At 36.9% G+C, this 12,637-nt stretch overlaps 1 protein-coding gene across 2 annotated transcripts in view; it reads right to left on the reverse strand.

Annotated features, from left to right (window-relative positions):
- Positions 1-8,989, reverse strand: part of LOC111508771 (uncharacterized) — a 75,291-nt gene extending 66,302 nt beyond the window's left edge. For both annotated transcript variants that reach the window (XR_012466159.1, XM_074178284.1), the window contains exons 1-2: positions 8,807-8,989; positions 1,617-1,808 (exon numbers count right to left, since the gene is read on the reverse strand). Coding sequence is in view for 1 of the 2 variants with exons in the window: in XM_074178284.1 (XP_074034385.1) it covers positions 1,617-1,808; positions 8,807-8,911 (297 nt within the window). In the remaining variant the exon portion in view is untranslated. The remainder of the gene's footprint in view (positions 1-1,616; positions 1,809-8,806) is intronic.
- Between the last annotated feature and the right edge of the window lie 3,648 nt (positions 8,990-12,637).

Here is a 12,637-nt window from a genome sequence, read left to right on the forward strand (position 1 = left end):
CTGAGTTTAAATTTGAGTTGAGTCCTCTGATATTGCAGAAATCGATTTTGAAGTTGCTAGTGGCCCTTTCACCAACTGCAGTTACCATGCTATTTCCCTGTGGACTGATGTTAGAAAGACTCTGCTGACTGTTCGAAATAGTGGTTTTCGAATAACTTCTGCAGGATGATGCCTTTGAATCAGCACCCATCCGGAGTGGGTGGGAAATCGTTTAGAAACGATAGAATTGATTGCGGCAGTTGTATCGCCAACAGCATATGCAGGAATGACTTCAGTGAAGAATTCTGCACTGACACCTCCCAGATATAATCCAACGCCCTTCGTGATATTAGCCAGAGGAGTAGTTGTTTTTTTTTTGATAGGTGTCAGTCTATTAACCTACAGTGTAGGTAATTTGAGACTGGCCTGAATGAAATGTTCATTAGATAATTTGGAACGATAGTCGTTGCCGACCGATGTTTTACCTATTTCCAGTCCCCACGTAGGCTGTTATGGCAAACACTTGTCAGATCAACTACTTCCCTTTCTAATTCCATGACAAATAATGAATCATATCAAAGGAATTAAAGGAATCCTTGTGCAATGTTCCTCAAAAAACAGGAATCAAATTACAAAGGCCTCCTAGCTAAAACTAACTAGCAGAAAAGAACTCGTTTCCCTTATGAACATTGAATAACATCTGGCATATATTTGTGCAATGTTCCTCAAAGAGGACACTTTTGCAGTGGTACTTGTAAAAAAGCAATGAGTATTATTCTTCATTTAGTTGAGATTAACTACCTACGTTCATATGTTATTCATATGTTCCAATGCTATAGCATCTCATCAGGACCGGCTGGGTTGGACAAGCAAACCACTCATTTTCTTTTTGATTTTATACGTTTTATATGCAAAAATATTGCATTTTTATCCAGTTCTGAGCTAAGTTTGAAGTTGCAAGTTCCTTTAGCTCATCGATAACTGATTTTTCAAATCGATTGCAAAATTTGAACAAAACAGACAAGGAGCAAATAAAAATGTGGAACATTTTGAATGAAAAATTCAAAGCGTTTCATGAGATTCTACGTTACTACAAAACACCCATTTGATTTCCCACGAAATTTGTCTTACTGTCGAGCAGTTTATATGTATTATTCAGTTGTTGAGCAATGTATGAAATAATTGAATAGAACTGACCAATTCTTGATAAAAATCCATATTAAAACTAAAACCCTTTTATACTGAAAATCATACAATAAACCTTATTCATTAGTTTTATTGTTTGAAATATCAAACGCTGACGAATCCACTCGTGGCAGGTAATTTATGGATGCGCAGTAGTGCTAAAAAATTAAATTGTGAGACAGAAATATGAAAGGTTCCGACTAGAGTGAAACTATTGGGTACTATTTACTGTGATGCAGCATTGCAACTCTATGCATCTCATCCGTCGAATGAAAGAGAGTGTGCAAGCTTCTAGTTGAGAAGAATAGCGATAAACTGGTGAATACTGAGCAATATATTCATACAACATACTTTTCATCGAATAAGGTGAAAGTCGCTTCTTATTCTAATCCTAAAGTTTACAATACTCCAATCAAAAGGCAAGGCGATGCGATACTTTCATAACGACTTACTTCTATAGTGTCCGGTATCGGGCCAAATACCTCGGTGGCGTTGTTGATGTCCACATCAAACGGTGACTCTTGAAAAGGTCTTTCTAACATGCCATTCTGCATGCTTATCAACAGATTGGCCAAATATATGTTTCGACATCTCTTCTTTTGAATTCCTTCGCATGGTTCTCCACACAACTTGTGTAGCCATACCTGAAGAAACATCAACACATAATAAGTCGCAAAATTGAAAATTAATACTACAATACACAATAGACACAATGATTTCGTTAGTTCGGATTCGGACTTCCGTTGTCTAATATGATATAAATTGATTTGAAAACCCTGAAATAATCTATAAAAAATTTACAAAATTAGCTGAAAAATAACAACTATATTGAGCAAAAAAAACTGAAATTACCTACAACGAAATAAAATACAAGCAACAATCAAAAAAATAAAAAAATTGAACTATTAAACACGAGATGAAAATTAAAAATTATCAACAAAAAAAAAATTAAAAATTATTAACAATAAATGAAAATTAAAAATTGAAAAATTTCAAGCCGAATTACTTCACGACGTTTCGATTGTTAGTATACAGAACTGTATTCGGGTGATAACTGGACTTGTATTCTAGTTCACTATAATTTCAATTCAGGTTTTTTTTCAATATTGTTATTTTCAGCTATTCATTTTTATTTCTTCTTTTTTTTAGTTCTCTCAGAGTCTTCAAATCATTTTATATAATATCAGACAATGGAAGTCCGAACCAATGAAATTCATCATGAAACATTGACAATCACCTTCAAACAAACGATAACTGGACTCATTCGTCGACAACCATCTTGGTTTTGAACAGGTTGGAGCTTGGCTCCTCCCTTACACTTACAGCTGGCGTTTGTCAGAAGGACATCTGGACTCATTCAAACGTCTTGATTTCAGACAGGTTGGAGCCCAGCTCCCTTACCCTTTTGGCTGATTCTGGACTTATTCCACCGATATCTGACTATTTATAGGTCATTCGAGTGCTTTCACCTATCCCCTCTTCCCTCTCTCCGCTTCATCGGTTTTAGCGGGAGCTGACCGTTTGGCGGGAGTTGGTCGTGTTCCATATGTTACATATGTTAGATAGCTCTACGCTAGCGTGGCTAAATGCGTTGTTGGACAACATATGTCCGGCTTCTTTGAATTTTCTCCTAAACCAGTGTTCCTTCTTGTGGATGATTTCAGCTGGAGACCACTCAATGTTATTTTGATGAGTCCAAACATGCTCTGCTATTCCTGTTTTGCTGGTTTCTTCCCACTGTGAATGTTTCTTATGCTCGTCAATGCGAACTTTCAATGGCCTCTCAGTTTCACCGATGTATGATTCTCCGCTCTCGCAGGGTATCCGGTAAATACAATTCTTGGAATCGCAGACCGCGTTTGGTGGTCTGGTTTTCGTGAGGCTGCTACGGATAGTGTTCCCAAATCTGAAGCAGGTTCTGATGTTACACTTGAACCCATTTCTTCTTACCCTTTTCGACAATCCTCTGATGAAAGGACATACATGTACGCCCTGGTTATGACGGCTTCTCTTCCTTGTGAGGCTCTTGCTGTCTTCTAGCCAAAGTCTGTCCCAGCATCACTTTGGAGTAACCATTCCGTTGAAGGTCATTTTTGATGATGCCTAGTTCCTTTTCGAGACCTTCCCTTGTATTACAGAGCCCAAAAGCAAGTCTTGATGATTCCTCTCTTATAGTCGATTGATGGTGATTGGATTCCTGGTTCAGATACTGTCCCGTGTCGGTTCTCTTTACCAGTACGTCTAGGAATGGCAATTCGTTGTGGACTTCCTCCTCCATTGTGGAATCGATGAAAGGACTTAAGTTTTTGATGTGCTGCATTCCCATGGTTCCATATTATGAAGGTGTCGTCCACGTATCTCAACCAGACTCAGGTCTTCTTGTGGGTTTCTTCAATGGCCAGAGTTCCAAACCACTCCATATATATGCTGGCTGTAACCGGTGAAAGTGGCGATACCATTGGCAGTCCCTTATCTTGCGTAAAGAATTCGTCCTTCAGTTGGAAGTAGCAGTATCGTACACAGCATCCTAGTAATTCCATGATTAGTTGTATCGATAAGTTTATTATATTTTTCAGGTCCTCATATTCAGATAGCTTCCTCTATATGATTTGAAGTGGAACACAATCAACTCTCGCCAAACGTTCAGCTCCCGCTAAAACCGATGAAGCGGAGAGAAGGAAGAGGGGAGAGATGAAAACACTCGAGGAAGCAATAAGTCCAGTTATCACCCGAAAACGATTGTGGAATCTTTCAAATTTCAATTTTCATTTCTTGTTAATCATTTTTAATTTTCATCTTGTGTTAATAGTTCAATTTTTTCAAATTTTTGATTGTTGCTTGCATTTTATTCCATTGTAATTTCATTTTTTTTGTTTGATATAATTGTTACTTTTTCAGCTAATCTTTTTAATTTTTTACAGATTTTTTTAATCTATATCATACTAGTTGTTACCCGCGACTTCGCCCCCGTAGAATTTGGTAGTTGTAGTACTGATTGGTACTATGTTGCAGTATCGCTGCTGTTCCAATGTTTTGACAGAATCAGAATCAACAAACTTAGGCGTGCGCAACGTTATAGAACAGTGCTTTCAAAAAATTGTTCTACAGCGCCATCTATTGGCGAGTTACAGAAAAATGTATAGCCTCAAAACCTTCTATATGAAAAATTACTTATACATGTCAAGTTTCATCACGATCGGTGAAGCGATGTAGAAGTTTATCACTAACCAACCAACAAACATCCATTTTTATATATTAGATTAAGCTCTGTTACGCCAGCAACGCAGAGTACGGAAATCGCATTTAGAAAATGCCAAAATTAGGTATTATTAGGTATTTTTTAGGTGCTTTTTAGGTACCGAAGTCAAAAATTAGGTGCTCTGTAACTTACACCGCATCTCAATACTCAAAGTTGCGTTGCTAGCGTTATGTGATGCTAGCAACGCAATGAAAATAATAATAAAATAATGGATGTTAAGGGAATACTATTAGGTGCTAATTGAGTGCTAAACGGTGAGGATTGTAAAATTGTCCAATTAATAAACAAAAGCTTTCAATTTCGCTAAACAACAGATCTACGAATCAGGTCTCTCGAAAACGAGGACGAATGCTCTATCAGGTATAAACTAAGCGTGGTAATAAAGTGCTAATTAGGTGCTTGCAAGAAATTTAGATGAAAAAGACCGCGAATAAGCGAAAAAAAAATTTGAGATACCTCATTTGAGAAAAAAAATTAACAATATGCAATAAAGTCATGAGATACTCGTAAACTAATACATAGACAATCAAAATAAAGTGCTAATTAAGTGCTCAATAGATATTCATAATAAACTTAGATTCTTTAATGCCTATGGGGCTCATGGACCTGAAAACCATCATGACTGGTGTACTGAGTTTTTATAGTATGTTATTTAATGAATAAGGGCAAGAAATTAAAGTGCTAATTAGGTGCTCACTAGATATTCACATTCATAGTGGAAAACCAACCCGTGTTAGAGATCACACGTTAAAAGGTAAGACCTCGTTAGTTCTTAGCTCGACAAGTTTCGATTTTTGAGGGTTATCGTTCGTAGGGGTGCGATAGCTGGTTAACGGAAAAAAACATATTTTAAACATTTTTTTAATGGTGGTTATCGGGTTCATAAGCCCCATATGAATTGTGGAATCTAGATTTACTATAAATATCTAATGAGCACCTAATTAGCACTTTATTCTCATACCCTTACTTATCGAGGAACGTACTGTAAGAACTGAGTCCATCAGTCATAGTGGTTTTCCATAATGCCCCATAGGCATTATGGAATCTTGTTTTACTATGAATATCTAGCTAGCACTCAATTAGCACTTTTTCTGATTGTCTATGTATTAGTTTACGAATATCTCAAGACTTTATTGCATATTGTTAATTTTTTTTCTCAAATCAGGTATCTCGAAATTTTTTTTCACTTATTCGCGGTCGTTTTCGTCTTAATTTCTTGCAAGCGCCTAATTAGCACTTTATTACCATACTTAGTTTATACCTGATAGAGCATTCGTCCTCGTTTTCAAGAGACCTGATTCTTAGATCTGTTATTTGGCGAAATTGGAAGCTTTTGTTTATCAATTAGAAAATGTTACGATCCTCACCGTTTAGCATTCAATTAGCACTTAATAGTGTTCCCTCAACATTCATTATTTTATTATTATTTTCATTGCGTTGCTAGCATCACATAATGCTAGCAACGCAACTTTAAGTATTGAGTTGCGGTGTGAGTTACACAACACCTAATTTTTGACTTCGGTACCTAAAAAGCACCTAAAAACTAACTAATTTTGGCATTTTCTAAATGCGATTTCCGTACTTTGCGTTGCTGGCGTAACAGAGCTATCATTTTAGACAATGGCAATCCGAACACCTTCAAACACACACAATGACATTCCGCAGCTATTTATATGAACTATCCGAAGGAAAATAATCACAAAATACATTTGTATGGAAGCGTTAATGGTACACATTAGTTTTTTTTTCATTTTCCTGACATCTAACGTGGAATTTTTGCTCAAAATCTGTCCATTATTTTTCGTTGTGCCCGTGGAGACTTTTGATGAGGACATTGAAAAGTTCATCATACCAAAAAGTCTGTAGAATTCACCGAAATCCATTTTTTCCAAGGTTTGTGCGTGGTCCTTTCAATGAAAATTTCTGGATCTTTTGTGATTTTCGTGATCATTTATTGTTCAGGAGTCTAATTCAATTAAAACTTCTGTTCAATGAAATGTTCTGTTTTCTTTTTAAAATCTGTTTTTCCGTTAATCAGCTGTCGCCCCCATACGAAAGACAACTCTCATAACTTGAGAAACTTGTGCGAGCTAAGGACTAACGAGGTCTTACCTTTTAACGTGTGATTCCTAACACGAACATGAATAAACCTTATGAAAACTATTAAAACCACACATAGAGATGTAATTTTCATTAATTTTAACTTAGGTTAGCTATTTTTCTATAAAGTTCGTACGTAACATGTAATAACATACACGGTTTTTATGAAAAAAAATGAGTAAATATTGTTTTCTAACTTCGTATTCAGCATAAAGTAATTTACTCATACATATAATGTAATGTTATTTTGAGAAAATAATGCTTTTCAATACAATTGTGCTAAAAACTTTGGCAATTTATTTTCGTGTGTTTTAAGTGATTGGGTCTATTTGACCATCCACCACAAAGGTTTATCGTGGCTCGCACCTATTCACACTCTACCAAATAAACCCAGTTTCTCAACGAAGCCGATTAGTTTGTATGGTGAGTGGTCTTTCAGGTCAGACGGTAACAGTACGGCTTTGCCAAACTCCAAAAACCTGATTCGGTCCCCAACGAGATAGGCACAAAGTATGTGCTTTGCTGTTTCATCATTTTCCAAACAGAGGCACTGTTTCCGACAGTCCGAGTCTCTGCATATGATGATTCAAATGACAGTGACCTGTTAGACATTGTTGTTCATCCTTACTATACTCCAACAACTGTTTGATATTAAGCTTCGAAGGGTGAATAAATGCCTTGGAGTGAGCCAATCCTGGAAGATTCTGCTAGAAGTCCATAAATCTTCGTGCCATCCAGGTGTTCAATATTTGTTTGGCAAAGCCTAAAGCGACGCCAATCACAGGTTCTGGTCCGATAAAGCTGCTTGCAGTTTCTAATTTGCTACCAATTTGCTACCAATTTAAACTTTACTCGGTAGGAGCCAAGAGCTTTCAACGCCGCTTGACTCTCCTAGAATATTTTTAATGACTTGTGTACGAGATTGATTTCATCTAATATCTCCGCACACAATTCAATAGCGTAAATTTTCGCTTGAAGTACAGTCACAAAGGTTCCAAAGCAGGTTGATATCACTGTCCTGGGTGTGCGACTGAAACAGAACGTGAAGGTGTTTTTGATCCATACGTAAACCAACAACTTTCTGCTCTTAATATTTCCTTCTCCCGGAGCAGGAGGTTCTCTTTACTCGAGAACAGTACTTTATAGGGCAGTTCGTAGTTGACAGTTGGAGGTATAAATTCAGAGGTCATTTCCAGAATGCTGTGACTTCCAGTGTCAACCACCAGTCTATTGCACTCTGCATTTAATTGATATGTGCAATTGGTAATGTGCACAAGTCTGTATGAAGTCCATTTAGCCTCTCTCTCCAGAAAAAAGTGGAGAGGGGGTAGATCGAAACGGATCTCCATGGTCTCCGACGGTACGGTACTGATGGCACCACTGATGGCCAGAGAGCTTTCTGTAAAGCCTTCGGCCACCAGGCAATTGCGCCATAAGTGATCATTGGTCTGACAATCATCACATAAATCCAGTGGATTTGTTTGGAACCTAAACCCCAAGTTTTACCACAAATCCTTCGACATATCCATAGAGACACTGGGTTTATGTAATAAAATTTCTAAGTGAGTGTTCCAGGTGAGTTTTTTATCAAGGACAATGCCAAGATATTCTAGCTATAGATATATACCTAATCATACAAACCTTTCAAATAAAAAGCACACATGAAATGTAATATAGTGTGATCAGGGTTAAGTAGGATTTGCAACATCTGGCCTGAAATGAATCATCTCCTGATGATGCTAACTTGGTAAGCGAAACGTGCGTTGGAGACCAGTATTTTTGTTTTGATGAGGGAGACTTATTTTCACTAGTTAATATGATCCATTTGAAAAAATTTAGAAAATATTATTTTGGACTTTTGATTCCCCAGTGTTAAAAAAATATGATTAAATTATTATTCGATGGTGGAAAATCAAATTTTCAAAATATTCAGAAGACATATACTCTTCAACTGAGTTTTTTTCGAATATTATCTACCGAATGAATCAGTTTTTATGTCATTATTTTTGGCATAACTTTGGAACCCTGATGAAAATTAAATCGGAAATCATATAGGTTCGTGATCTAATGATATTGATATTTTACTGTATTTAAAGAAAAATAATATCCCCTTATATGTGATCAAATTTCAATAAATTCATGTTTCAGTTGTTTGCGGTTTTGTAAACTGTCCACTGCAATTCTTGAAATAAAGTGTTACTTGAATAAATTTAAATGAACAATGGTATATCCTAATTTTTTTCGAGGTAGTTTCACCGTTTCATTACTTAGTATATTTCTTACTCGATATCTGTTGTACAATTCCGGATTTGGCACACGTCTGAGAAATGTGTCAGTGAAGTTCAGGTAGAACAGGAAATCTTCATCTAATTTTGCTTCTAGTTCCATTTCACCAAAATTTTCAAACCCTAATTCGAAGTGTTTTGACAGACGTTTTCTGTCACATAAAATATGTAATAGTTGACCAGTGAAAAGATAGATAAAAACCCTGGTGTTTAAACCGATTCGCTTTTGTTTCCCCAAAAACTCTACATGCGAGATATGAGATTGACCCAACTTTGTACACATATTTATAGACGGAACAAGAATCGAAATATGTTGCTCGAATTTCATTCAAATCTTCAATGTATGGACCATAATTTAAAAATTATTCCATTCAATATCAATTTATTTTAAAATGTAGTTGAATAAAACTGAAAATTGTGGTACCAATTTGACATTGTCGAGCAGTGACACTTTTGAGTGTACTCAGCACCTCTGTGAACGGGAGGCTGAAACTTATAGGACCTATTTCTTTATATAAAGAAAGTTTGCTAGCAATTAGTCTCACAACATGTTAAAAACACAATAATATATGATTCAAAATTAATGTGTGGATTTTCATATTCTCACTTTATTTAATGCATCACTCCCGAAATAAATGTAGTCACTGACTAAATTTATCGCGGCAACTTCAATGCGAAAACTACGATTAAAATATGTGTGTCCTTCTTCAATGGTCTAATTGATTAGTGACGGAAATGGTTTCAATCCACCTTTCGAAGAGATCTAATCTGCTTGGAGAGTGAAAACAGTTCCGATCTCCTTCATAGTGTATCATCAGTTGCTATTTTGAAGAAATACGAACGAATGACAATCAATACTATCAAAATTAATTTAGTCAATAGGTTATAGGTTAACATTCAACCAGCGAAATCTAGACTCTAATCATCGGTTATATTTGTTATGACAAGCAAATGAGACATTTAAAAAACATATCAGTTCATCTGTCATTTACTATAATACCCTCAGACTTATGAGTTGTTCATTCAATATTAAAATTCTTTATATTTGTCCCCTCAACAGAAACAAGTCCTACTCATTTCTTATGAGAGGGGGCATTTTCCATTTTTGTCCCCCCTTATCTCTGCTAAGGATACTTTAGAAAAAGCTCAACTGTGCCGGTTTTATCACTAGGTAAATAAAATATCTAGATATACAGGGTGTAACTGAATAAATGTAAAACATTTAAGTAAGTGATTCCTCATCGAAAAAAAGATAGGATCTTTTATACAGTGTGGTCCAACGAAAACTTAACACCTCGAGTTTCCGGCGTTAACATGAAAATGTGGAAAATCGCTCGAACCCGTCAATTTCTGATTCGAGGGGGAACAACTGTTCCACTGTTTTCATCCCCGTGACTTCAACCCCCTAACGGGGGTGAGCACAACCCCTTGATTTTGAATAGGGATGAGGGGTGTTGAGATACCTCATTTTGAAGATCTTATCGTGTACTATCTGACCGTAAAATTTCGCTCCAAAATATCCATCGATAACGACATGACAGGTAAAAGAGTGGAAGAGTACGTACTTTTGTGATTACTTTATTAAATGTTCGAAATGGGCACCATCCACTTCCATGCAGTAATATAAGTTTTGCTGAAAACGTTCACGTACATTACTCAAGATGTCTGGTGTAATTTGACGGCATTCATTAATGATCCGAGTTCGCAAATCATCCAGTGACTCAGGCTGGGTAGCGTAAATCTTGGATTTCAGGTGACCCCATAGAAAAAAGTCCAGTGGAGCCAGATCCGGTGATCTGGGTGGCCACTCAATATGTCCCCTTCTTCCAATCCAGGCGTGAGGAAAATTGTCATCTAAAAACTGACGCACCGGTTGAACAAAGTGAGGTGGTGCGCCATCTTGTTGGAAAATGATCGTTTGATGGTCTTCTGCATTCTCCAATACTTGCACGAGGGCTGGATAAATAGCGTTCTCCAATAGATCGAGATAAAGTTGGCCTGTGAGATTACCGGGTAGAAAAAAAGGGCCGATTATGTGATTTCCATAAATACCCGCCCAAACATTTAATTTTTGGGGGCGCTGTGTATACACCTCACGAAATAATCGTGGATTTTCATCTGACCAATACCGACAGTTATGCCGGTTTACAATGCCGTTAAGGTAAAATGAACACTCGTCCGAAAAACAGATATCGAACATGTAGTTTTGATTGCAGTTAATTATTTCACTGATCACTTCACAGAACTGGAGTCGGCGATCGGGATCATCCTCATTCAGTTCCTGAACCAATCGTATCTTATACGGATGGAATTTATGTTGTTTCAGGATTCTCATGATTGTTGTGCGTGAAACACCAGATACCTCGGACAATTTCCTAGTACTAACGGTCGGATCCATTGCTATATGACCTAAGACAGCCACGTCCCTCGCTTCGTCTCTTTCATGCACCCTCTTTTTGTTTCCAACTGACCCAGTAGCGTCAAATTTGGCAACCAGTTGCACAACGTAAGCAGCGGATACATTTTTTCCAGGATGTCGTTCGTTAAATAAAGCCGCTGTTGTGCGCGCAGAGTCGTTATTTCGGAAAAATAATTTTATCATTTCCACCCTTTCTTCTACGGAATACACCATTTTAATTCCACTACAAATTTACAATCGCTTGTACACACTTGTACCGTTCTTAACAATTCACGATAGACTAAGGTACAAAAACAAGGTCCGTCTACTTTTTTGGACAAAAAATTAACCACTCAATACCTTTGAAATGCGTCGGATACGAATAATATTCTCGAGATAAATTCCATATTGCCTCTTTCACTATTTTCGCTGTTATTTCATTATCGATGGATATTTTGAAGTGAAATTTTACGGGCAGATAGTACACGATAAGATCTTCAAAATGAGGTATCTCAACACCCCTCATCCCTATTCAAAATCAAGGGGTTGTGCTCACCCCCGTTAGGGGGTTGAAGTCACGGGGATGAAAACAGCGGAAAAGTTGTTCCCCCTCGAATCAGCAATTGACGGGTTCGAGCGATTTTCCACATTTTCATGTTAACGCCGGAAACTCGAGGTGTTAAGTTTTCGTTGGACCACACTGTATAAAAGATCCTATCTTTTTTTCGATGAGGAATCACTTACTTAAATGTTTTACATTTATTCAGTTACAGGGGGTACATAAAATTTGTATAACAATTTTTTTCACAAGCACTGAAAAAGTTACAATATTGAAATTAACCTGACGTTTTGTACTTCCAAAAAGACACTTAGCCAGTAGTTTATTTGGTTTACCGCATGGTTGTAAGGGGTGGAAAACGCAACCCCTAAAAATTTATTTCCAATGTAACTTTTTGTCTTATTATTTGTTTACCATTTAAAAATGTATTTCCGATAGCCTGTTTTATTCTAAACAAAAAATGTCTCTTGGTTTTTTTACCCAAAATAAACCAGTTCGCAGCAAAAAATTATTTTACGAACAACTACAGAGAAAAACTACATTCGTCTGTGAATTCTATCGTCTTCAGAAAGTCACAATTTCTTCTAATCATTTCCAGCATCCAATTGCAAAATTCAAGACGGTTCGGAAAGTCTCGCGGTAACAGTGCCTGTACTCGTTGCAGATGGTAAGAGTATAAGAGTTGTTCCTTTAAAATTCGAAATACCGTCATATGATCAACATTTAGCTGGAAAGCAATCTTTCTAGTACCGGTAGTAGGTTGTTCTTCAATCAAATTAAGTACTGCTTCCTCAAGCTGTGGTGTTCGTACTTCTCGATGGCGACCACAATCCTGCGTTCTTTTGTCGAATGAACCATATTCCCCTAATCGT

This window comes from Leptinotarsa decemlineata, unplaced genomic scaffold (assembly GCF_025532065.1).
Source record: "Leptinotarsa decemlineata unplaced genomic scaffold, Ldec_3_MD MMD2_tig00003736_RagTag_RagTag, whole genome shotgun sequence".
NCBI classification, from domain to species: Eukaryota; Metazoa; Arthropoda; class Insecta; order Coleoptera; family Chrysomelidae; genus Leptinotarsa; species Leptinotarsa decemlineata.